The sequence below is a fragment of the Scylla paramamosain genome, chromosome 15 (genome assembly GCF_035594125.1).
Source record: "Scylla paramamosain isolate STU-SP2022 chromosome 15, ASM3559412v1, whole genome shotgun sequence".
In the NCBI taxonomy this organism is placed as follows: Eukaryota; Metazoa; Arthropoda; class Malacostraca; order Decapoda; family Portunidae; genus Scylla; species Scylla paramamosain.
Window position 1 is genome coordinate 10,716,012 of NC_087165.1, and position 27,992 is coordinate 10,744,003.

Consider the following 27,992-nt stretch of genomic DNA (forward strand, 5'->3'; position numbering starts at 1 on the left):
AGCGAGAGCAAGAGCGAGAGAGAGAGAGAGGGAGAGAGAGAGAGTATAAAAAGTGGGGTTGTGGAAGCCGACAGGAAATGAAGGAAGATGAGCAAGTAACAGAAACTCATCAATGCGTTTTCTCTTCCTTCTTATCTTGGCTTTTAAAAACTTTCCTTTCTCACATCACCATTAGCCTGCCAATCTCTCCTATTCCTTGTTGTCTTTATTTTTTTCCTTCGTGTTCTTTTTTACGTACAGTACTTTCCAATAATAATTTCCTGGTATCTCAATTTCTCTCTCCGTGTCTCTTTTCTCCCCTTTTTTAATCTAAATATAACACAAACTGGTTTACTCTCTCTCTCTCTCTCTCTCTCTCTCTCTCTCTCTCTCTCTCTCTCTCTCTCTCTCTCTCTCTCTCTCTCTCATTACGATTCAAGCACGTCTCGCCATGTCCGCCTCAGAAGTACATCACGTACACTAAATTACACACGAGCAGATAGATACACAGGAGCAGCGGGAAGGAAGCTTGGGAGTGTGTCCTTCCCTTCCTGCCTTTGCTCTGGCTGTGCTGGATCGCGTCCTTCTGGTGGCCACAACTGTTTATTTTCTGGTGGGTAACATCGTGCGCTTCACTGTCATCTGTTATTACCGTCTCTTTTCTTTCTACATTCATCTGTCACGTGGGATCTAATTGGTACCTCAAAAAATTGCTACATTCACGGTGTGTGCAATAGTGATGTCTGCAAAGTTATTTACCAGGAATAAAAGAATAGTCTTGTCTGCTAGAACGAGGTGGCCATGATTTTGAAATAATTCCTTCATTCTCTCTCTCTCTCTCTCTCTCTCTCTCTCTCTCTCTCTCTCTCTCTCTCTCTCTCTCTCTCTCTCGAATATCGTTGATTCCGTTATTTTTTGTAATATATTGAGTCATCTCCTGTCATGCTAAGATGTTAAAACACAAAATAATGTTAAGGTATCATTTTATTTTCTCACGCAATTTTGTTCTCTCTCTCTCTCTCTCTCTCTCTCTCTCTCTCTCTCTCTCTCTCTCTCTCTCTCTGCACTACGCACCTGTCTGCTTATCCTCATGCGCTTCTCTCTTATAACGCTAAAATATACAACCGAGTTACTGTGTGGCGTCTTTTCCCCGAGTGACTTTGCTTTTCCTCTCTCTCTCTCTCTCTCTCTCTCTCTCTCTCTCTCTCTCTCTCTCTCTCTCTCTCTCTCTCTCTCTCTCTCTCTCTCTGTACTCGACATCAGTCTCCTCATTTTCATATTTTCATTTTTATTTCCTAACTTATCGAATATTCTTTCATGTTAGTTTTGAGTCATTGGGGAGCCTCCAGAGAAGACAAGACAAATTCATAGATAAGTGTCGTAGGTGGAAACAGGTAGGTATGTTTCGTAAAGGGACTGCCACGTGTAGGTCTGATGGCTTCTTGCAGCTTCCCTTATATTCTTATGTTTTAAAACTAAGATCTGAAAGTGGGCTGTGTACGTTTCCTATCATCCCTACAAGTAATCGATTATAGAATAGTAAGAGAATAAAACAAATGAGTTGAGTCTTCCCTCGCACGCTTGGTATGAGAGAAAACGTGATCGTCTTAAGGAGTGACTGCAGCTTCCTTCCGACTGCCGCGTTCAAATCACTGGGGCTTTACCGTGAAACAATGAGCACTTTGGTTTAATGTTTCCTTCCGAGAACATCATTCCCTCCACTAATAATTTCTTGTATTTGATTGATGAATATAGAAGATGATGCTATGATGTTTTTATTGTATAATAGTTATGAAATAAAAAAATGGTAGAAGATAGTAATAATAGTAAAATAATAATAATAACAACAATAAGACGAGAAAAAAAAAAGTTAGGTGAAGAAAAACGCAAAAAAAATAAGAGAAGGAATAAAATAAAAGGAGAGGAAAAGGAAATAGACAAGCTGAGAGATAAATCGATACCTACTAACACAATATATAACATTTCCCTGATCAATAATTTCATCCACTTCCTTTCACTCACCCGCCAGAAATATATGCACGACAGTAATTCCCACTACACCGCCACTTTAGTTCCTCCGCTGCTCTCATTGCCCGTAACAACCTGCACCCAGATGAGGAGCTCCGGCTTGAATCTGTGTCAGGCCAGGCGTCATAGAGGCAATGCACTGGCGCCTGCACCTCGAGACTCAGTCAATAGGCGGATGTGTACATACAGCCCCAGACTTGATGAACCAGCTTTCCTACCTTTATTTCCCGTGCAGTCGTGGTCAGGAATCTATCAACCTGTGTGTTTTGTGCTTTTCTTCGGTGTAAAGTCCCCTAATCTACTGACAATCTTTTAAAACCCAACAGCTTGCAGAACATGACGAGACCACGGGCATTAAGACTGAGGAAAAATAGTGAACACAAAGTGGAATTGAGTGGGAGAGGTTATTCAACTACCGACAATTACTGTACCTGAGAACACACGAGGCAGGTAAACAGTGCTGACCTGGATGTGTTGGCCAGGTATTCATTAGTACGGTGCCTTAACCACTATACAGTCTCGTCGGGAGCAATGCAGCGGACACAAGCACCACTGCAGGAAAACTTACGTCCTTACCTTCTCGTGCTAGTATAAAGACCCCGACTCTAATATCTACATCTATCTGTATTGTAATAATTTTCTCTTGTATGAAGCCACCGCCATTACCAACGCCTCTGTCATTACTGCCACTATCACCGCCACCATCACTATCATTACCAACAACAACACCATCACTGTCACAAGCGCACGCCGGGAACCATCACGTGTTTCACAGTAACTATCACCATCACTTCATCATTTTAACCATCACAATCCCAATGAAGTCTGTCCCAATGGATCGCACTGCTGTCAACACCACCACCACCATCATCACCACCACCTCTGTCACTCACTACCATCACCTCTGCGACTGTCACCGATGCGCAATGACTGACTGAGTTAAAATGACCCACACGAGGACACACACACACACACACACACACACACACACACACACACACACACACACAGGGTTGGTGAAGGGGAGGAGAGTGGGGCGGGGAGAGGGTGACAACAGGAGACGAGGCTAAATATGGTTGGAGGCATTGTGTCAAAACCGAAACTATGCCGAAATGAGAACCTTAGAAACCAACCACCTGCGAAAACACACCGCCATTATTATGTACCGCACCACACAGCAGCAGCAGCAGCAGCAGCAGGAACAACAACAACAACAACGACAACAACAACAATAACATCAACAGCAACAACAACAATAGAAACACCAACACCACCACCAACAGCAACAATGTGATGGCTATACCAATGGTGAAAATGACAATGATGATGATGGCGATAATGATGATGATGATGATGATAATAATAATAATAATAATAATAATAATAATAATAATAATGATAATAATAATAATAATAATAATAATAATAATAATAATAATAATAATAATAATAATAAACAAAAAATAAATAAATAGAAGAAGAAGAACAAGAACAAAAAGACCACCACAACCACCACCACCTCCACCACCACCACCACCACCACCACCAACAACAACAACAACAAACAAACAATACACCACAATGGCGCAATAATGAGGCAGACCACACCTCACCTCACCTCACGTCACCTCACCTCACCCAGCTGGCCAGACGGCGGCTTAATTACCGGTGTGGCACGGGGCGAGGGAAGGGAAAGGGGCGTGGGAGGGAAGGTAAGAGGAGGGAGAGGCGGGCACACTGGTGAAGGGAAGGGTATGAGTAGAAAGGGATGGTGAGTACTGGGGCTTGGCTGGTGAGGGGAGGTGAAGGGGCGTGGTGGCAGAGGTGGGGAGAGAGTTGAGTGTAGCGGAGGGGGTGACTCACGTGGCAAGGCCGAGGCAGAACCAAGGTGGTCATTATTCGCTGATGGCCTGTCGTAACTCACGCCCCGCCGATGCAGTGTGGGTGGGGGAAGGCAGAGGGGGGTTAGATAGGGAAAGGAGAACGGGAGAGTGACAGGGTTAGAATAGTGAGCTCGTTTATTTTTAGCTAGCCGAGCAGCAGGAGGAAGGGAATTACTCTATGATTATGATTTTTATATTAATCATTACTGCTTTTATTATTATGATCGTTGACAACAGTAACGGTAATAGTAATAGTAGGGGCAGTAGCAGCAACAATAACAGTAGAAACAGCAGAGAAAGTAGTAGTAGCGAAGTAGTAGCAATAGTAGTACTAGTAGTAGTAGTAGTAGTAGTAGTAGTAGTAGTAGTAGTAGTAGTAGTAGTAGTAGTAGTAGTAGTAATATATAGGTGCTGCTGTTGATGCTACTTTTGTTTACCTTGCTGATGTTATGTCTCGCAGTCCACAGTGATTTAAGTCATGCTACATTAATTCTACGGATAAAACCCTAAATTTTCATCTCCTACTTTCCCTAAAACCTCGACGTTTCGGAGGCATTCAAGACAGTCCAGTAATCCACCTCTCCACGGCTGTTACTCTTTCCCCTCCAGTGGCCCTTCTGATCGATGTGTTGATGCCGCTCAGGAATGTCACTGCGCTGGGAAATTCTCCGACGCAAGGTGTACTGGAGAGGACTTGTCTGTCATCCTGTCTATTGTCAAACACTGATCATGTAACTGCATCTCACATTCCTCTCGTCATTTGATCGACGACTTGAGCCGCTCACCACGTCCCCGTCATCCCGCGAGAGGCTACACAAAACGCGAATTCTGCTTTTTCTGCTGATCATTTGCGTTGAGCGGAGTCTGTCTGGTCACTCATACACTGCTGCTTCACATGTCAGATAGGTGGAGCATTACAGATAGTCCACTGCATTTTTCCTGCTTTTTTTTCGAATATAAGAAATTTGTAGAAAAGTTATTCCTACAGTGCACATAAGACATCTTTTTTCTTTCCAAATACACGAAAACTGTGCAAGTAAAGCAACTCCTACAATATCCATACTACGCCCCTTTCTTTCTTTTAAAATACACGAATATTATGTAAGTAAAATCATTCCCATAAGGCACATACTACACTTTTTTTTCTTTCCAAGTACACGAAAGGAGTGCAAGAAAAGTAACTCCTACGATATACGTACTGCACCCTTTTCTTGATTTTCAAATACACGCAAACTATATAAAAACACACACACACACACACACACACACACACACACACACACACACACACACACACATACGACACTTTCCATTCTTCTTTCCTTTCTAAAGTGCACGAAAATCAAGTTTAAAACGTCTCCCCTACAACACATTATCAGCTCACCATCAACAAAAAAATCTCTCCCAGGAATGTCAGGCCCCGAGAGGTTGACCATTAGAAAACGAGGCATTGGGAACCGTTTCGTCAGTAATTCCTGTCACTTAACGTAATGCTGTCCATATAACGTTTCTTTCTGCTTTTGTATACGATGAACTTGGTCTATTCTACTCATCACTTTTACCCTCCTTGAATGACTCCAATCCCTCATTCTGCAAGTGTATTTCTTTTCTCTTGTCACGACGCCATTGCCAACTATATTTGTCTCCTGCCTTTCCTATCATGCAACTATGGTGGTGGTAGTGGTGGTGGTGGTGGTATTATTATTATTATCATTATTATCACTATTATTATTATTATTAGTAGTAGTAGTAGTAGTAGCAGTATTAGTAGTAGTAGTAGTAGTAGTAGTAGTAGTAGTAGTAGTAGTAGTAGTAGTAGTAGTAGTAGTAGTAGTAGTAGTTGTAGTAGTAGTAGTAGTAGTAACAAGAGTAAGAAGAACAAGAACAAAAACAACAAGAAGGTCAAGGAGGAGGAAGAGGAGGAGGAGAAGAAGGAGAAGGAGGAGAAGGAGGAGGAGGAGGAGGAGGAGAAGGAGAAGGAAAAGCAATATCGGAGAAAAATACATGAAAAATGACAGTAAACAATCCCCCCCCCCTCTCTCTCTCTCTCTCTCTCTCTCTCTCTCTCTAACACAACCTTTACCTCGCCACTCTCCCCACAATTCCTGAGGGAGCAATTGGAAGTCGTATATCAACACAAATCATGATGACACTGCACTCTCCTATCACGCTACGAGAGGGCAAAAAATATAAAAGCAAGACGTAATAACTCTCTCTCTCTCTCTCTCTCTCTCTCTCTCTCTCTCTCTCTCTCTCTCTCTCTCTCTCTCTCTCTCTCTCTCTGACAAGTTGATCAAATTTCACTACAAGACTCTAGTTGGTAATTCACGTCACTTCCTAATGATATGGTTGGGTAAGAAGGAAAAACTCAAGCTGCATCCTTCTGGGCGTCTTCATTTCACGCCGGTAGTTCTCATGTGCGGAGTGTTATCTGGTGAGGGAAAAAATGAGGGAATCCTGGGAAAATTAGCTTCAGTGTTGTCTGAGATCGCTACGTAGCTTGATATGGCGAAGATATGTATCCTGTGGTGTCTGTCTGTCTGTGTGTGTGTGTGTGAGAGAGAGAGAGAGAGAGAGAGAGAGAGAGAGAGAGAGAGAGAGAGAGAGAGAGAGAGAGAGAGAGAGAGAGAGAGAGAGAGTCACTGTCGTCATCACATTTTCATCCATAATTTTCCTAGCCACTCTAACACCTTCTCCAGATTCATCTTTGCCCTTCTTTTTCTCTCTTTCTTTTCCTGTTCTTAGTTTCAAATTCAGCCACTTAAACTAAAACAGAACATCTTTCGTGCTATATAATTAAGAGTTGTAAGTAATCTAGATGCTTAAAACCCATTCTTTTAATAATATTCTCTCATGATAGTTACACATCAACAAACTCATCATATTTCCCTCAGTAACCGCTCGAGTTTCTGAGATCTGTTTAACTGAAATAAATACAGGGTGAGCGTACGTACAGCCTTGGTCAATAGCTGAGTAACATACAACACTCACTTCCACTCCTCATGTAATGTCTTCCTTCAGTCTCTAATCCTCTGATCTGCTCACAATTTATTCGTTACCAGAAGGCTGCCAGGGGATCAGAGTGCATACGATTGAGGGGAAAAGTGATAAAAAGTAGAGTGAAGCAGGTTATATTCGAGTTTTGGCCGCGATTTTGTGTATGTAGCAGCCGCAAAATACCAGAAGATTATTATTAAATCAGAAAACTTAGAAGAAGAAGGCTAAATAGTGAAAATAGTGGAGCAGGTTAGCTAGACTTTTGGCCGCGACTGTCTGCAGAAGCCACAAGGGTACACCTGCTCTAAGGGACTGATAACGTGTAATAACAATGTCACTCACGAAGCTTTAGGTTTACAATGCACACAGTTTTGTTCTCCAGAAGAGCAATACCTCATGTGCCAAGCGCTGACGTGCAAAGTGCTACCTCTGATATAGTCTACATTGTTTAAAGCAGAAATTGTGGGAAGACAAAAACCACCGGCTGGAATCTTCAATTGTTCCATGTTATGTATCGCATTACAAACCATTACGAGTTTCTTTTATGGTTCTTTTCTTCATGAAATAACCAAGAAAAAAAAGTTGGCTGGTATTTGAGGAAAAAGATTAATAGCATTCGTTCATGAGAATATATATAATGCGAATCTTCAATTGTTTCGTGTTAAAAACCGTTAAAAACCGTATTTCGTATTAAAAACCACTACAAATTTCTTTTAAACCACATTTTCATTCTTGAAACAGCCAAAGAGAAAGAGAAAAAAGCTGATATTTAAGGAAGAAATTAATAACATTTGTTCAAGAGGATAGATATTACAGTGATCATTATTTTTCCCCTCCTGTTTTATTACATCACGGTCTCTGTTCCTCTTATCGTAACATATATATATATATATATATATATATATATATATATATATATATATATATATATATATATATATATATATATATATATATATATATATATATATATATATATATATATATATATATATATATATATATATATATATATATATATATATATATATATATATATATATCAAAGTGAAAGAACTATCTAACAAAGGAAGTCCAATTGACCGAATTAATATGATGAATAAAATCAAAGTAAATAAACTGGTGAATACTGAAAACAATCCCACCATTCTGTGTCCTCAGTAAATGGATTAATATTTGAAAGTTCTTTTGATATTCTATTAAGTATCCATTAAGGTCAACGCTTCAGCAGTATTTCCCAGTAAGGTTTCCCAGTAAGGTGAGTTTGAATTTAAGCCTCACTAATGAACGGCTTTACGGTACATTTAGTAAATTCCCAGTAAGGTGAGTTTGAATTTAAGCCTCACTAATGAACGGCTTTACGGAACATTTAGTAAACTTTATTCATATCAAAACCCGAATCATGCACACTTTGAGGCTTCCAGTAAGGACGCGTGCTGGAACAGGAAGCGTTAATACCCGACTTCCATGTATTGACTTCTGAAAGGAAACAGAATACACAGCTTTCAGTAAAGCTCAGGATTGTGAGAAGTTTACTTAAACTCTTGTTCCTGTTTGACTTTGAAATGTGAAGATTTTACGTGAGAATTACGAAGAAATGTTTAATGATTTCGTGATATTCTAGTTTTTCTTTTTTGCATTTAATAATCAGGATTTTTATTATCTCACTTCCTCCTCAAAGAATCTGCTCATCATTCATATTAACTAGACGGAATTTCCAGTTTATCTCACCTCAGCATGTTTCAGTTCTTGCCGAGACTCATCAATTTATCTTCATACCAGATTACTGAATTTTTTTTTTTTTTATCTTGGTGATGCCAGAGAACAATTTTATAAGGAAGAAATTTTACAGTATATTCCCAACGAGAGAGAGAGAGAGAGAGAGAGAGAGAGAGAGAGAGAGAGAGAGAGAGAGAGAGAGAGAGAGAGAGAGAGAGAGAGATGCGCGTGGTTGCTTCCTCGTTCTCAGTGCACCATAATGGATGGCCCATCACAAGCGCCATTAACTAACAAGGTTTGGCGGTACGGAAAAAGAGGCAGAAAAAAAAAAAAAACGGGTACAATGGACCGGAAAATAAAGTAAAACCAGCATTGGTAAATATTGTTGTTATTTATTCATACTCTTCCTAAATTTTTCCTGTTATTACATTATGATATGCTACTTATCTAACTTTATCTAAGTATGAAGGTACTGTAATAAATAGCTAACAGTTGTGTGCTTATAAATGAGTTTCATGATATACCAGGCAACAAGTATATTAGGAAAGCCACCCCTAAAATATTCTAGTGGACACCGTTTTCTCTTATTCTTACTCGCTCGCCAGTGGACAGGAGTACCCCCTTAAAATTCACTGTGTGAGAGAGAGAGAGAGAGAGAGAGAGAGAGAGAGAGAGAGAGAGAGAGAGAGAGAGAGAGAGAGAGAGAGAGAGAGAGAGAGAGAGAGAGAGAGAGAGGGTCTGTTATAAAGGTATAAATAGTGATTTACTGAAAAAAAACACGAACAAAAGAAAAAAAAGCATGTGTAATAGATGAATAAATATTTGCAGATCAGTAAACAAATAGATAAATTCTAAAACTCATGTAGTGCATTAAACAACACAATTTACCAGCCACTTAAACTCCACCTGCGACACATGTGGAAATGCAGGAGGAGGAGGAGGGAAGAGGAGGAAGAGGAGCAGCAGAAGACAAATGAGGCAACACCTTCGCCGTTCCCATCATCATCAACACCCTCCCCTCCCCTTCCTCACCTCCCCTCACCTCACCTGCCCTCCCCTCCGCCTTCTGTATCTGTTCCAATGCACTTTGTCTTCAATAATGACCTCGTTAAGTGGAACTCCCTCGCCATTCATGGAGCTAAAACGATTCTCTCTCTCTCTCTCTCTCTCTCTCTCTCTCTCTCTCTCTCTCTCTCTCTCTCTCTCTCTCTCTCTCTCTCTCTCTCTCTCTGCACGTCATAAGATTAACGATAGGGAGGAAGAGGAACACAGGTAGTAGTGGATGAGTTAAAAGATTAATGCCTAAGTATCTTATTACATTCTTACTAATATGTGCAAAGTGTGCTATGTGTATTACCTATGGATAAGAAAAAAAGAAAGAAAAGAAATTGGTATCATTATTATCGTCGTTGGCATTATGTTCGCCAGCTACACAAGAATAAGATCAACAACGATAATAATTACAACAACTTGCTTTTGCAGCTATACTTGTGATAAGTTATGTAACTATACCTGTGATTTTATACCATCAAGTTTTAAGTAGTTATACTACATTTACTCGTGTTGTCTGACATATATTAAATAAGTCAGAATTGTTGATTTTTTTGTTGAATTTTTTTGTGAGTTTTAATAATTCTCAGTTCGTTGAGGCGTTCTTTATAATTGTTTAACCTATTTTCTCCTCCTGCTCTGATTTCATCCTACTATTGTGCTAATTGCTTTTCCTTTCTTCTTTCTACGGTCAAGGTGGGTGGGGGTTGTCATCTGGCAACTTATAGCGCTTGCGCTCGTCCCACTCTGCCTTCTCCGTTATGTTTAATAATAATAATAATAATAACAACCATGATCCGTGTCGCTAATATACTACTGCTGCTACTACTACTACTACTACTACTACTACTACTACTACTACTAGTGATGCTGCTGCTGTTGCTACTACTACTGGTACTCCTCCTCCTCCTTTCCCTCTTCCTCCTCCACCTCCTCCTCCTTTTCCTCCTCCTCCTTTTTCTCCTCCTCCTCCTCCACCTCCTCTTCCTCTTTCTCCTCCTCCTCCTCCTCCTCCTCCTCCTCCTACTACTACTACTACTACTACTACTACTACTACTACTACCATTAACAATAACAATAACAATTAAATAATAATAATAATAACAAAGAGAATAAGAATAAGAATTAACCACCACCACATCACCAGCACAACCACCACCACCACCACCACCACAATCACCACCGCCACCACCATCACAAACACAACCCCATGACAATTCTTCCCACACTAAACCAAACCCACTAAAAACAGGAACACTACATACTTTAAATACAAAACAGAAGAAAACGAAGACAAAACACAAACACATCCATTCCCGCCTGCCTTTCCCCGCCCTTCCTTTCACTTCACAGCCGTCAGAACACTCCCCCACAGCCCCCCAGTGGCAGTCCTTTCCCCCTTTCCCTCCCCTTTCCCCCTCGCACAAAACCACTACCACCGCTGGGCTGAACAAAAGAGCATCACCTCGGCCTTGACACAGCGGTTCGGGGAGGTCACCGTGCGGGGCTGCAATATCACACTGCCGCTCACAGGCGATTAAGTTCTCTATAATAGCATCGCCTGTAACACAATGACGCTATTACCACGCTCTGGTTTGTCGTGTTGTTTTGTAGAGGTGGGAGGAGGAAAAGTAGGGAGGGGGCAGAGGAGGAGAAAGGAGTGAAGATAGGGGGAAGTGGGGGAGGAAGGAGGAATGTTTTAGAGTTTAGTACACGTGTTGATAATATTGGTAGTTGTGGTGATGGTGGTGTAGTAGTAGTAGTAGTAGTAGTAGTAGTAGTAGTAGTAGCAGTAGTAACAGGAGGAGGAGGTGGAAGTGTTGTAAGTGTAATATTTCTATACTTTTAATTATTACTAAAACAATAACATTAATAATACCAATACCAGTAACACAATAACAACTTAATGACCACCACATTGCCACACCCACACTTCCCTGAGCCGACCACCTCAAAGAAAACGGAAGAGGGGAGGGAGAGAGAGAGAGAGAGAGAGAGAGAGAGAGAGAGAGAGAGAGAGGGCACGGCGTGGGACGGTGGAGGAGGGAAAGTGAAGAAGAGACACAGGGAGAGGAAGAGGCGAAGGGAAAGTGTGGAAAGAAAAAGGAGGGTTGAAGGGAAGGGGTGGAGGAAAGGAAGTGGAGGGCAAGGAGAAGGGAAAGGTGTGGTAATGTGTTTCAAATCAGCCAATTAACTGTATCTCTCAGATGGGGTTCCATTAATTTCAATTATCGAGAGAGAGAGAGAGAGAGAGAGAGAGAGAGAGAGAGAGAGAGAGAGAGAGAGAGAGAGAGAGAGAGAGAAAGAGAGGTATAAGGTTCCTCTTGTCGTTTACTTGACACACACACACACACACACACACACACACACACACACACACACACCATCCTTTTCACCAATCGTCCATCTCTTTCCCCTTCCACATTCTCCACACTCCCTCTCTCCTCTCAACGTAACCTAACATAACGTAACCTAACCTAACATCCTCTTGTCAATGGCCTCCTCCCTGCTTCTACAACGCTCGTCTCCTCTCCCAGTTCCCCTTTCCTTTTGCACACTCCTATCTGCTTCCTCCTTCTCTCCATTTTCTCTATATTTATCCCATCTAAGGCTTTCAGTTCTCTTCTATCTATCTTCTATCTTCTATTTATTTATTTATTTATTTTATTTTTTTTTTGTCATATACGTATCTCACCTGTCCATCTCAATCGAAAATATTCCCTTCAAAGATTATGCCATTGGTTCTTCAGTTCCTTCAGTTCCTCTACTTTCCCTCCATTATTCTCGTTTCCTTCAGCGAACCACCTTTCCTTTTTCTCTTTCTTACTCTTCCTTCCAACTTTCCTTCCTTACAAATGCTCTTTCTTCTTTCAACACTGCACTTTCCTTTTCTCCAATACACATCTTTCCACTTCTCTCCCACGTAAATTTCAAACCTTCTTTCTTTGCTGTTCTCAATATTCGTTGTTTGGCCCTTTATCTAAGCACTAATCACAATTTTTTACATTTGTTCCATCTTTTCCTTTACTTTTTTCTCCTTCTAACTTCACGCCAAAAAAAAAAAAAATATCGCCTTTTTTTTTATGTTACAAAACTGTTAATTCCTGTCCCTTTAAGTCAACATTTCCCAAAGCACTTCTTCGCTATGCTTCATTTCATCCATCCTTTCCTTTCCCTTCCTATCCCTCGAACCAACTTCACTACCAAACACTCGTTCTCTTCTCCGTCAACACCTTCCCTGTTCCTTTAGCTTAACACTTATCAAAGCACTTCTTCACCTTCACCTCCTCCTCCTCCTCCACCTTAACGTCCTCAACCGATCCTCAACCCATTTTCCTTGACCCGGCCCTGACCTGCCCACTCTTGCCTGCCTGCGTCTGGCCTCTTGCTGCCCCACACACGGACGCAGCCTCGCCAAGATGGGACCTCCCGTGCCAGCGTTACGAGAGGTCTGTGGGTTTTGAGAAGTCTTTGTTACGTTCGTGTGGCGGTGAACCCGAAGCCTTTAGCCTGGTCACGCGAGAGAGAGAGAGAGAGAGAGAGAGAGAGAGAGAGAGAGAGAGAGAGAGAGAGAGAGAGAGAGAGAGAGAGAGAGAGAGAGAGAGAGAGAGAGTACTGCTATAAATAAGTTCAGGTGCAAGAAAAAAATAACCCGAGACAAATAAACAGAAATTATGCTAACACATGATTCACAGAGAGAGAGAGAGAGAGAGAGAGAGAGAGAGAGAGAGAGAGAGAGAGAGAGAGAGAGAGAGAGAGAGAGAGAGAGAGAGAGAGAAGGTGGAGGGGGGAAAGGAGACACGCAACGCTAAAAGTCATTAATTAAAGTAAAAAATGTGTGTGTGTGTGTGTGTGTGTGTGTGTGTGTGTGTGTGTGTGTGTGTGTGTGTGTGTGTGTGTGTGTGTGATTGCCAAACGTCATGACTAAGCAATGAAACACCCGAGAGAGAGAGAGAGAGAGAGAGAGAGAGAGAGAGAGAGAGAGAGAGAGAGAGAGAGAGAGAGAGAGAGAGAGAGGAGCGGAAATACTGAGTGACCAAGGGAGTGTTTCATTAATTTCAGAGTTCAACACCAAGCAGTCCACCATTACTGTAGATTCTCAAAAGGGTTAGAGGGGGAAGAGAGGGGGGTAAGAAAAAAAAATGGGAGGAGAAAGGAATAAGAAAATGGATAAAAATAAAAGAAGATGAGAAGGAGAAGGGGGTGTCGAAGAGAGAGAGAGAGAGAGAAAAAAATAAATAAAAACAAGCATAAAAAAAACAGCGAAAGTTTTAATAGATGACACGCAATTTGAGCCGCGTCTTTCGGAGCTTCGAAACACAATGGCAACAATCGAGTCTTTGAAAAGAGACAATAAAAAGGGTGTTATTTGAATCAGTGACTATGTTAAAGGCCTGCTACTTTCCCTGCCGCTTTAGCAACACCACCACCACCACCACCACCACCACCACCAACAACAACAATAACAACAACAACAACATGACTTTTACAGCACGTGCAGGTCTTGCATAATAGGGAGGCTGCATGGAAACAGAAAGAGGGGGTAAGAGGAGGAAGAGGAGGAGGAGGAGGAGGAGGAGGAGGAGGAGGAGGAGGAAGACATCCATAAGTGCCCTTCCCCACCCTCATGAGATGCAGATGATGGGAACACACTCTTGTCTTCCTTCCTCCCTTCCTTCCTCACTCACTCACTCCCTCCCTCCCTTCCTTCCTCTCTCTCTTCCTTCCTCACTCACTCCTTCCCTCCCTTCCTTCCTCATTCACTCCCTTCCATCTCTCATTCACTCCCTTCCCTCCCTCCCTCCCTTCCTTCCTTCCTTCCTTCCTTCCTTCCTTCCTTCCTTCCTTCCTTCCTTACGCCCTTCCTCCCTCCCTTCCTCACTCCCTTCCTCCTTCCCTTCCTTCCTCAGTTGTCTCTTCTCTTCCCTTCCTCTTCCTTCCTCTTCCCCACGACCTGAATCCGTGGCAATAAATGAAGATATGGAAGATTAAGTGCAGGAGAACAAGAGGAGGAAGAGGAAGAGGAGGAGGACGAGGAGGGCGTCTCCTAAGGGCGCGGCAGTGACCCCTGAGTCAAGGAGAGGTAGGGGCGGCATGGGAAGGCAGGGCAGTGCTTAATAATCTGAAGGAGGGAGGGAGAGAAGGAGAAAGAGGGAGGGTGAGAGAGGGAGGGGGTGATAGGAAGGATGGGGTTTAAGGGAGAAGGGAGGAGGAAGGAAAACATTATGAAAGGAGGGAAGGAAGAAGGGGATACGGATATTGAATGGAAAGAAAGAGGTGTGGAGAGAGAGAGAGAGAGAGAGAGAGAGAGAGAGAGAGAGAGAGAGAGAGAGAGAGAGAGAGAGAGAGAGAGAACAGGATGGAGGTCCAGGGAGAGAGAAAGCTACGTCATTCTCTATTGATGAGGAAGGAGCCACCCAACGAGAGAGAGAGAGAGAGAGAGAGAGAGAGAGAGAGAGAGAGAGAGAGAGAGAGAGAGGGAGAGAGGGAGAGAGTATCTAACATCCATCGACTAACTCATGTGTTCTCTGATAAAAAGGAAACATGAATGAATGAAGAGATAGACTTTAGTGAAATGTTAGATAAAATAATGAAGACAAAACTGGGAAAGGAGAGAATAAAAAAAGGCAATGAATAAAGAAAAAAAAAAAAAACTGACACTGGCCAAGACAAACCCGACCTCCGGAGATCCTGTTGATGTATATGGATAACACGCAAAAAAAAAAAAAAAAAAACACGCACACACACACACACACACACTTAAAAAAAAGAAAGAGAAAAGAAAAAAATAGAAAAGTAAAGAAAATATGCTAACAAAGATAAGACATAAATGGCTTAAGAACAACAACAACCCTTAAGTAATCTCTCTCTCTCTCTCTCTCTCTCTCTCTCTCTCTCTCTCTCTCTCTCTCTCTCTCTCTCTCTCTTCCAAAAATGATAAAGCAAGGCTTCTAAACAAAACACATGCTAATCAAATACAGACATACATACATACACTTTTAAAGCAATCCATTAAAACCACACTACCTCTCTCTCTCTCTCTCTCTCTCTCTCTCTCTCTCTCTCTCTCTCTCTCTCTCTCTCTCTCTCTTTCTCTCGTCACCCTGGTTTTCTCATCGTCTCCCGTGTTCCTTCAGGAGTCACACGTCCGGTGCTATCGTTCAGGTCTGATAAGAGGCCCATTATGGTTCACAGGGCAGGATGGGACGGCCCACCACCGCTATAAATCATGGGAGGAGGAGGAGGAGGAGGAGGAGGAGGAGGAGGAGGAGGAGGAGGAGGAGGAGGATGAGGAGGAGGGAGAGGAGGAGGAGTGCTGGTGGTAAGGATGAGAAAGGAGGATAAACAGAGATCCTTTGCTTTACTCTGGCTTAAGGAGGAGGAGGAGGAGGAGGAGGAGGAGGAGGAGGAAGAGGTGAGACAGGGGTGGTTTAGTGTGATCTGGTTTTAGGAAGGAGAGGGGAGGGGAAGAGGATGAGGGGAGAGAATCAGGAAGAGAAGAGAAGAGAAGAAAAGCGAAGAGAAGAGAAGTGTGTTGCTTATCTCTACGTAGGTCATTTTGAGGAGGAGGAGGAGGAGGAGGAGGAGGAGGATAAACGTAAGAAACAGAAAGTAAGTAAAGAAAGAGGAGGAGGAGAAGAAGAAGAAGAAGAAGAAGAAGAAGAAGAAGAAGAAGAAGAAGAAGAAGAAGAAGAAGAAAACGATGATGAGGATGATGATGAATAAGAGGTGGAGGAAGAGGAGAAGAAAAGAACAAAACAAGAACAACAACAACAAGGATAAGAAGAAGGAGGAAGAGGAGGAAGAGGAGGAGGAGGAGGAGGAGGAGGAGGAGGAGGAGGAGGAGGAGGAGGAGGAAGAGGAGGTTATACAAGAAAAATCCAGTATCCATGACGACTTGAAAATGAGGAGGTTATGAGAGGATAAACCAAGAAGGAGGAGCAAGATACACTTAGGAAAGGGGAGCAACGATGACTAAGTCTGTGGGGGAACAGGATGTGCAGGACAGAGAGATGGAAGGAAGGTGGGAAAGAAAGACCGAAGAGGAAGGAAGAATAGACAAACAGTGAATATTAGACGGAAAGAGGAATTGAGGGGAATGCGGTGGGGTTGGGGAGGGGGAGGCAGAGGCAGAGGGAGAGGCGGAGGTGGAGGTGGTGGAGGAGAAGGAAGAGGTGGAGGAGAGGTTAGAGGTGAAGAGGTTTTGGCTTCATTTGTATTCTCTGCGGCGGCTCACCTCGTGTAGCGCGCTGCCTCCAGAGTGGCTTTTGTGCACCGCGATGGTGTGCTGGTGGTGGTGGTGGTGCTGACGGCCGTGGGAGAGAGAGAGAGAGAGAGAGAGAGAGAGAGAGAGAGAGAGAGAGAGAGAGAGAGAGAGAGAGAGAGAGAGAGAGAGAGAGTTCTTATTTCACAAATTTGTACATATTTGTGAATAAGATTGTGTATTCCGAGAGGACGGTCTTGTTATAATACAGAATTGTAAATAATCACAAATAATTGAATAATGAGAAAGATAGCGAGCGAATGAGAGAGAGAGAGAGAGAGAGAGAGAGAGAGAGAGAGAGAGAGAGAGAGAGAGAGAGAGAGAGAGAGAGAGAGAGAGAGAGAGACTGCGTAGTTTCCACACAGACAGACAGATAGATACACATGGATATATTTTGCAGGGACAAGAAAATAGTCGTCTCCGATTTGGTTATCGTGACCTCATCTCTATCCACGACTTTGAGACCTCTTAATGTTGGTGCCATTTGATTTTTTTGTGTGTTTTGTTGCATCTGTTGCGTCTAGACTCGGCACTGTTATGGTAGTTTTGATTGATAGAGAATGAGAATATTATTGCTATTTTTTCTTGGGCGAAACGAGTTTATGATGTTAAAGAGTATGTATTTTTATTATCATCATTACTACTACTACGACTACTACTACTACTACTACTACTACTACTACTAATACTAATACTACTCAGATACCATGCTTCCACTGCACTGAAATCTGTGGCCTGCCCGATTGATATAAGCCAGAATTTAATTACCTTTCAATCTCTTCATTTACTTTTCCTTCCTTCCCTCATATTATCATCCCTGTATTACCGTTCTGTGTCTCTAATCGTTCACATATCATCTGTCCGGTACATGGCGTTTCCTTTCCCTCGTCTCCCTATTCTTAGTTGTTATTGCTGCTTTCAACCTTCGTCTAGTAACTATTTATTGCCCACGATATCCGCCCTTTCCACTTGTATCTCGCCTTACTGTTCCAAGCACTCTTCTCTATATTTTCATCTGGACACTCCAAAGTTTTATTATTGGCACTATTACTGTGAAAAATACAATTAAGATCAGGAAAACAGAAATTAGTGTCATAATGAAAACAACAACAACAACAACAACAACAACAACAACAATAACAATAATAATAATAATAATAATAACGATAATGATAATAATAATAATAGTGTGTGTGTGTGTGTGTGTGTGTGTGTGTGTGTGTGTGTGTTACGTATTCATTTCCCTTCGGCTTTCCTCCTTCACTCCCTCACTCCTTCATTCACTCTGCTTTACTTCTTTACCCACCCTCAACTCTCTTCTTCCCTCCTCTCTCCCACCACCACCACCACTACCGCCACTCAGTCCTGTCCTTGATATTAATGCCACCTCCCTTCCAACCAGTGCTTCATTTTATCTATTGTTTATATACTAGTTACTTATTCATTTCTCTCTCTCTCTCTCTCTCTCTCTCTCTCTCTCTCTCTCTCTCTCTCTCTCTCTCGTCGTTTATCTATGTATTTATCTTCCCGTCAATCACTCGACATGTCTGCCCAGCCTTTCCTAGATATATCTGTACGTTGATTTGTTTTCTCGATCTCTTTTCCCTCTCGTCCATCTATGCATGCAAAGCTGCCGCCTCTGTTGCCACCGAGGGAGTTTGGTTGAGTTTCCTTGGTTACTACTGTGTTACGATGCGCCGACTGCCAGCCACCCAGTCGGCGGGATTCACTCAATGTCTCACTTACACCCTTACGAAACACACACACACACACACACACACACACACACACGTACAGGCACGAGTAAACAAGAGCAGGCCAGCCAACCGATTAATCACACTTAGGAACGCTTCAAAAACAATATCAGCAAAACAAACACGCCAGATCGATGGAGCGAGAGAGAGAGAGGGGAAGAGAAAAAAATAAGGAAGCATCGAGTTGTCTTATTTTTAGCAGCGATCTCACTCACTCACGCTGTACAGGGGGCAAGGGGGATCAAGAGGCCACTTGAACCGCTACGTAGTGCAGTATACTTTTCCCGAACCTCTTAGAGAACAAACTTATGCTCTCCTGAAATAGCGAAACCAAAGAAGTGGAAGAAGAAGGACAAAAACATAAAAAGGGAGGAGAAATAGAATACTTTACGCAGCTGGAGATGACTTGCGGATAAATTTAAAAGAGTATTCAAGACTAAAAGGTACAAAAGGGAGAGCGTGGAGGAGAGAAAGAGAGGAAAAAAATAAAGGTGTATCAAATCCTCTTCCTGCGAACCAGTCGCTGAAACGAGACCATTAAAAAGGAATCGAATCCTACTCTCCAGGTGACTTGCATGAATATAAAGGATTGTGAAACGTTTTATAAGGGATCCCCGACCATTAAAAAGCATTAGGAGCGAGTCAGTGAAGAGGGAGAGGGGGAGAATGAGAGGAGTGGAGGAGAGGAGGAATGGAAGTGGAGAGAGGAGGAGGAGGAGGAAGTGACGGGAGCAAGGCTAATGGGGTTAAATTTTGTTGGTGAGTTTTTGCTGTGGTTGAAATATCACTCTGAGGTCTAATTCAGCGTGGGACTGCCCTATATTTTCTTCTCTTTCTCTTCTTTCTTACTTTATTTATTTTTTCTTGATGTTTTCTCCTTTATTTTTTTCTTTCCTTTCTTCTTTTCGTCTTCTTTTACTCGTGTATATATATTTTTTCCTTCCTCATCCTCCTTTCTCTTCCTCTCACTTGTTCTTGTTCGTGCTCTTCTCGTTTTTGTTCTTATTCTTGTCCTTCTTTTCTTTCTCCTCCTCCTCCTCCTCCTCCTCCTCCTCTTCCTTCACCATTCCCATAAACATTCATCAACAATTCACTCGAAGCAAAATCTCTTCTCATTCAATACTTATTCAAATGTCTACTAAGAATACTCATAGGTCACTACTCTCTCTCCCTCCCTCGCTCCCTAACTCTCTGCTCCTCACCCTGAACACCCACCAATCTTCATCCTCACCTACCCATGTCACTCCCTTCCTATCTGCCTATGTCCCCTGCACGTATCACCGTCTATTCTTGTCCGCCTGCACGTAGGCTGTCCATCTACAAACAACCTGGAGTGGGTGGGTTACCGTAGCGGGGTAGATTGATGGTTCCCGCCCGTGCCTCGTCCCTTGCAGGTGTGTTTTCACTAATTAGGACTGACAGGTGCCGTATAATGTTCTAATTAAGGGAGCTATTATGGTTTTATTATTACAGGTGAGTGGGAGGGAAGGTTAAGGAGGGGAGGAGAAAAGATGGGGAGGAGAAAAGATGGGGAGGGAAAGGAAACTAAGGAAAGGTTATAGATGGAAAGGAAGGAGAAATGAAGGGAAGGGAAAGGAGGGCAAGAGAAAAGAGAGAAAAGAAATAGAAGAAGAGGGAGTGGAAGGGAAAGGAAGAGAAGTCAATAATCAAAGGAGGAAGTGGATGAGGAGTATGAGAAGGAAGTGAGAGGGTGGAGAGAGGGGGAAAACGGAGGGGAGGGAGAGGGGGAGGATGGAGGTGGGTTGAGGTGGCTGGAGAGAGAGAGAGAGAGAGAGAGAGAGAGAGAGAGAGAGAGAGAGAGAGAGAGAGAGAGAGAGAGAGAGAGAGAGAGAGAGAGAGAGAGAGAGAGAGAGAGAGAGAGAGAGAGAGAGAGAGAGAGAGAGAGAGAGAGAGAGAACTAAAAGAAGAATTTTGATTTTCTAGATGTAATATAAAGAAACCAATTAAAGTATAATTGAAGTAATGATGAGAAATAGAAAAAAAAAAGAAAGGGAAGAAGGAAGGATGGAAGGAAGGGCAGAACGAAGAAGAATAGGAGGAAGAGAATGAGGATATACGTAAGAAGAAAACAAAACAAATAAGGAGAAGAAGACAAGAATAAGAATGAGAATAACAACAAAAAGAGGATATATGCAATAAGTAATAAAACAAATAAAAAGAAGAAGGAAAAGAAGAACAAGAACAAGAAAAGGAGAGAAAGAAGAACAAGAAGAAAAGTGAGAATAAACAAGAAGAGGGCAAAGAGAGGTGAAAAAGAGGAAACAAATGAAGAAGAAAAAGAAGAAGAAGAAGAAGAAGAAGAAGAAGAAGAAGAAGCAGAAGAAGAAAAGAAAAAAAGAGGTGGACAAGTCACATACACACGAAGAAAAAAAAATGAAAAAAGGCAAGAGAACCATGAAACAAAAAAGCGTTAAACAATTAAACAGAAACGTACGAAAGTGGTTGAGGTCACGTCCTTGTTGAACCAATCATGACCCTTGGATTTCCTTCCCGCGTCCAAACACTCCCTCCTATACTCCTGCACTCCCCTTCCACTCCCTCTTCCTCTCTCTCTCTCTCTCTTTCTCTCTCCCTCTAATTACTCTCTCTAATGAGGTTCTATTTTCGAACACTCGTCTTGGTTCGACAGGGATATCTAACTTTTTCTCTCTCTTTTTTTTTTTGATCTTTTTCTCTTCTTTCCTTGTTTATTTTGTGTCTCTCTTTCTTTTCTTCTTTCTTTTTTCTTCTTTCTTCCAAACTTGCTTAATCATCACTTGTTTAAAGTTTCCTTCTCTTGTACTTAGTTTGAGGTTTGCGTACGTGATCTCTCTCTCTCTCTCTCTCTCTCTCTCTCTCTCTCTCTCTCTCTCTCTCTCTCTCTCTCTCTCTCTCTCTCTCTCTCTCTCTCTCTCACTCTCTTAACAAAGCACGTACCACAATACAATCACTGTCTGCCTCTATTCTTACTCGTACTCAAATTTTGGCAACTGAGAAATACCAGTTTTTGTCAAATAGGCGATTACCATTCATTAATTAAACCTGGACATTTCTACATTAGCGTGCCTGAGTCGTAAAGGGCGCCTGCTACAGCAACAACCACACCAGGACGAGTCACGCTGCAATTATAGAAACACTGAAGCGAGGTGCGCCCACACTACGAGAGAGAGAGAGAGAGAGAGAGAGAGAGAGAGAGAGAGAGAGAGAGAGAGAGAGAGAGAGAGAGAGAGAGAGAGAGAGAGAGAGAGGTTTCCTAAGTTAATGTTAAACTTGTAACACATTCGAGCTGTCATTTATTTATTTATTTATTTCTAAGGTAATCCTCACAAGCATCATTCTCTCTCTCTCTCTCTCTCTCTCTCTCTCTCTCTCTCTCTCTCTCTCTCTCTCTCTCTCTCTCTCACGATACGAGGAACAAGAGACAATCTATATGAAGGAAACACAAATGAGAAACAAACAGTAGCAGATACGTTGGACATTACCAGGCTGTGTAAGATAAACTACTTTACACTATTCATTCTAAACTGAGAGAGATAGGAACTGAAAACAAAGGAAGATCAAGCTTCAGTCACGAATAGAATCAAGCTGTTAAAAATCCGTAGACTTCCATAAAAAAAATATAAAAAAAACTCGTTACCTACCATCACACACTACTGCCCCTCACCACACACCACTACCACCACCACCACCACCATCACCACCACCACCACCACCACATCATTGCAACTTCTCACCACCGCCAGATGTCCCGCGGGAAGCTCGTTAAAAGTGAAGACGCAAAGTTAGTAAGGTTCCCACACACTCATGCTAATTTGGGTCGTTTTCCACGCTAATTTGGACTGTTTTACGCCTTCCTGTCCACGCCACATAAGTATTCTGGCGGGGACGGTGTTCATGTCGCGGGATAACTCGGAAATACAAACTCTCGCTGCTGCTGCCGCCACCTCCACTGTCATTTCCTTTATACTTATTCAGTTTCAAACCTTAAACACTGATGAGAAGAAATCTGCTTGTAATACACACTCTCACGCACACACGCATACGTACAGGCATGGATACACACACACACACACACACACACACACACATACATTTCTCCAGTTCTACTTCTTATCCGATCAATATATCTTTTTTATCTGTTTTCTTCATCATTCACGCCGCTGTAGTAAGCTTAAAATATTTTCAGAGCTTGAACACTTTCCAGAAAATCGTCAATATTAGTGAAGGCGTTTTTTTTTCTCACTTACACACACACTCACACACACACACACATTGCAGGATGCTATTTTAAGACAAAGAAAAAGAGGCAAGATTGCAAATGAAAATAATAATCAATAATTTCATCAAACACAAGTCATCTACCTGGCGTGTTACCACACCTGCGTCGCCTGCATGCCTGCGTCACCTCCACGCCTGACCCTCTCGCGGCAAGGTGATGGCAGTACAGCGGGTTACTTCATCCAAGGCGCAAACATATAACTACAGAAACTAAAAAATATTAAATTACTCGAATATTTCTGCTGTCAGTGGTGTCTTACGAAATTACATCCCCAAACTTGCACCAAAACATTTCATTAAGCCTGAGAAGAAACCAAAGCTCGCAAAGGGTTAAGCACGCGTGTATCACTCGAGTACACTCTAATGGCGATGCTGGGAGGACGAGAATAGTTATCATTTGCTTGTGGAAAGAGGCAGGGGTCATTACGGTCACTGGGAAAGGAACTGCTAATTATTACACGGCAAGACTTGCTGCAGCATTTCAGCAGCAAAACATGACACAAGAAGGCGAGGAGGAAGCCAAACCAAGGATGCAATTGGTCATGCAGGTTGTAGTTAGTGAGGTAAATATTTGAGAACACGAGGAAAGCAAGAAAAACAAAGAAGGCAACAACGATTAGGTTTTATACGATGGAAGGTACAACTTTACCTCTAGAGAATAATTAAAATTATATTTATTTGAGAGCATTAAACAAGAAAGCTGATGAAAGCAACGCTAAATATGGTTTGCTTGTTGGAAGGTAAGCGTTTCACGTTCACAGGATAAACAGGATGATATAAGAACCATTGGTAGTATATGAAACAAGCGTTTCGCCGTGTTTTACGTGAGAAAAAAAAGAAGGAAAACATGAATTTTAGCAGGAGATACTGCAGTGTGATAAAAGGCATCTGGTGGCGGACGTGGCAACACTGATCACACGTCTAACCAAATTTTGCCCAAGTTTGGACAGCCGTGTAATTGGCCTTTTACCGCATGTCATTGCGGTGCTGCACCTCCCCCGACACCTGACCCACGCACCGTTATCACCCATGAACCACACCTGGCACACAGCTGACCTCATCACATTTATGAATTTTTGAAGTTTTATCAATAACATAGTATTTATCAACCATAAGCCTTTTTATATTATCTTTTTCTACGAGGAATAATTTTAGTTATACATATTTCTTTCGTAACCATATAATCTCATTTACACCATTATCATAGTCACCACCATCATCATCACCATCACCACCACCATAATATCATGATTCTTTCCCGATGAACCACACAACATTTAAATACAGCTCTTACTCTCACTTTTCTTACGCCTTTCTAATACATCTTAACTGGTTCTTCAACAGACACCACTTCAAGCTGCTGGACAACCTTTTCACGCCTCATGACGATACACCATCCTCCGCCATGCCTGTAACACGCCTCTCATGTACCCACCCCATCCCCTCCACGCAGCACACCAACACACCTCTAACACATCACACCGCATCACATTTCACAGCAGGTAGAGAGAGGAACAACAACATTTCAAGTAACATAGATAAGCAACAAACTGAACGCTACGAATTATTACTTCACTCATACTAAACTTAACACAATAAACCAACATACTTTACCGCACTGCAACACATTCGTCACATAAAGCATGGAGGCAATAAAGGCTAAGAACATAGATAAAAAAAAAAAAAAACATAATATTATTCATTACACACAGACATACAGACAGTTAACCAGGATTCGAACCAAGAGCAACATATAGCTAGGCAAGGAGTGAATCAGTGATCCAACACACACACATACACACAGGCACGCTCAGTCAACACTCACCAGGGAGACGGATCGGCCACCCAGGTGGCCATCGGGTACACTGCTGGTCTCCAAGGCTGAGTGCACCGAATGGAGACTTTTCTTGGAGGACCTGACGGAGGGAAAACACTTGTCAATACGAGGAGGAACTGTATAAAAACTTAGACTACACAGATCAGAGAGTGAGACGTGGGTGTTTTCGTCATTAATATAAAGGCTATGAAATGTAGAGGATATTAATAGCAAATCCAGTTAGCAATAAGGGAGTTGGGACCTGGAAGAGCCATCAGGCCTCTGTGTCATACAGTCTTATCAGAAATCTCGTTGGTGGAGATGGTGGTCAAGATTGTGGTGGTGATGGTGGTGATGGTGGTGATAGAGGAGGAGGAGGCGGAGGAGGAGGAGTTGAGGAGGAGTTGAGGAGGAGTTGAGGAGGAGGAGGGGTTGAGGAGGAAAATAGAAAAGCAGAATGTGAAGATTAACGAAATTTAAAAGGAAGGGAAAAAATATGACGCCAAGAGGGAAAAATAGCAAGATCATAAAATAGGAAAAATTATGACAAGAAGAAGAAGAGGAAGAAGAAGAAGAAGAGGAAGAAGAAGAAGAAGAAGAAGAAGAAGAAGAAGAAGAAGAAGAAGAAGAAGAAGAAGAAGAGAACAAACACATACTACAACCACCAACAGCACAACCACTAGCGCCACCACCCCCATCACCACCACCAACAGCAACAACAACAAGAACAACAACAGCAACAAGACGAATCAGTTTCACATCACCAAAACACGCACGCTAATTAAAGCAAGGGCGGACATACAATAATATATCAGCGACTGGAGGAATACATGAATAAAAGAAACTGGAGGGAGAATAAAAATAAATAAAAATAAAAAGGAAAACGGACCCCGACTTGCAAAGGGTAACTGACCAATTTGTAAGAATTATCCATGCCCGACTGACCACAACCAATTGATCCTCCTCTCTTATCTCTCCCAAACCCTATCCTTCTCCTCCAGTCCTTTCCTACTCCTCCTCCTTACCCTCTCCTCTCGTCCCCCACTCATTCACCACCCACCCCCTCTCACCATGCGGTCGAATATATACTACAACAACCACATACACTCCCCCTAACTCTTCCCCATCAATACAAACCCAAAAATGGACACACGGACTCACTCACTCTCTTCTCTCACACCCTTCCCTCCCTCCTTCCTTTCCTTTCCTCGTTTCTTCTTCTTTCTCATTTTTCTTTCGTTTCTGTCTCTTGCTCCTCCTTTCTTTCTTTTCTTCTTCAGCTTCTTACACTTCGTCATCGTTATCGCCGTCGTCATCTCCTCTTGTTCTTATTCTTGCTCTTCTTCCTCCTCCTTATCCTCATTCTATTCATCTTCCATCCCCTTTCCTTGTAAAGCACAGCTACATTTAAAATAAAAGCCGAACATCTGCTCATGCTAGAATGGTTGCATTTCTAATTGTTTCATACCCGTCCATTGATGTGCACCTTATTTGCCACCACACTGAAGGTGGCTGACGCGAAGTGTTTTTGGTGGTGGTGGTGGTGGTGGTGGTGGTGGTGGTGGTGGTGGTAATAGTAGTAGTAGTAGTAGTAGTAGTAGTAGTAGTAGTAGTAGTTGTAGTAGTAGTAGTAGTAGTAGTAGTAGTAGTGGTAGTAGTAGCAGTAGTAGTAGTAGTAGTAGTAGTAGTAGTAGTAGTAGTAGTAGTAGTAGTAGTAGTAGTAGTAGTGATAAGTAATAATAATAATAACAATAACAACAACAACAATAATAATAATAATAACACCAACAACAATAATAATAATAGTAGAAAACAACAACACCTGCCACAGAATAAACGCGTCTAAGTCATTAAAGAATAATCTTGACAGGTTGAAATTGATGACACAAAAAACCTTCACCAAACAGTCGATGATAATTCTCCTCTTTTATAATCGCCGACAACCTCTGTAAGTACATTGATTTCGACCCTGGAGACACACGAACATGCACAAGAACCTTTGGCGTCACATTAATCAGGAACAGCTTTTTTCCTCATTGCACGAATGTCTTTGTTGCACGCATCATCATTATTCGAGAGCTTATCATGCTAATACCGAGTCACTCTATTTACATTGTTAAGAGATACCCATCCATTATTATTGGTATTCCCTTTCACCTTCCAAATATTCTGCCACCTCCTCCTCTTACTTTTGCTGCTGGTGCTGGTGTTGCTATTACTATTACTACTAAAACTACTACTACTACTACTGCTACTACTACTATTACTACTATTACAGCAAAAGGCAGGCAGAGGGGAAGTACAGTATATTCCATGAGCCAGAATGCTGCTACAAAACTCCTATTGCTGGAACTCAGAGCTATAGTATGTGAGACGCTCCTTGACTCCTCTTCAGCGTGGGAGTATGCAGCACCGAGTGGCACTAGCAAGGATCCTAAGCAACGCAGGGCACGGCAGTCAAAGATCAATATGCATTAGCTATGTGTAGTTCTAGAGAATTCATGGTCAATTAGTACATAAAAGGTCATTCGGAATCAGAGAGTAAGAAAAACACGTCTTGGTTGCTTTGGTGTATACTTTATCTAGAAAGATCAATGGAACACAGACTTAACGAATACTGTAACGCGTCAGATGCACTGAACACTAAAATGAAATCAACACACCACCTTACGCTCCTCAAGACTCACCGCTGAGCCTCAGGTTCACGTAACCCTCGGGCAGCCTCACTTTCACCCTCTTCACTTGTGTCGCCACGAGGCTGAGGGAAGGTCGACTCAGCGACTGCCGCTGCGTGCATTCTGCGATCACACACTCTAAGTACTTCTTCAGTAATTCCTTATCGCACTCCTGAAGCACGTATTGCACAAGGGCGCCGAAGCTGTACACGTCGGCTGAAGGAAACACTGGCTGGCGGCTCAACACTTCGGGAGCGATCCACCAGTACTTATCCTCGTCCGTGTCTCCCACCCAGGTGTCTGGGGCCTCCCCGACGCGACAGGCGAGCCCGACGTCGATGATGTGGAAAACAGGAGTCTCAGGGTGTCCACTGAACGTGATGTTGTCCACCTTCAGGTCGTTGTGAACTATTCCGCCTCGGTGGACTTCCTGCAGACGCGCGGCGATGCTCAACAGGGAGTCGAGAAAACCGCCCACCGAGCACTCGTCCAGGTACTCGTAGTACACGTCCCCGACATACTCCAGCAGGACTATAGGTGGGCTGAGAC

General features: G+C 42.5%; 1 protein-coding gene across 2 annotated transcripts in view; it reads right to left on the reverse strand.

Moving 5' to 3' along the window:
- The window catches only part of LOC135107423 (uncharacterized), a 167,957-nt gene that overhangs the window by 60,637 nt on the left and 79,328 nt on the right, over positions 1-27,992 (reverse strand). For both annotated transcript variants that reach the window (XM_064017270.1, XM_064017271.1), the window contains exon 3: positions 24,778-24,868. In XM_064017270.1, coding sequence (XP_063873340.1) covers positions 24,778-24,868 — 91 coding nt within the window. The remainder of the gene's footprint in view (positions 1-24,777; positions 24,869-27,992) is intronic.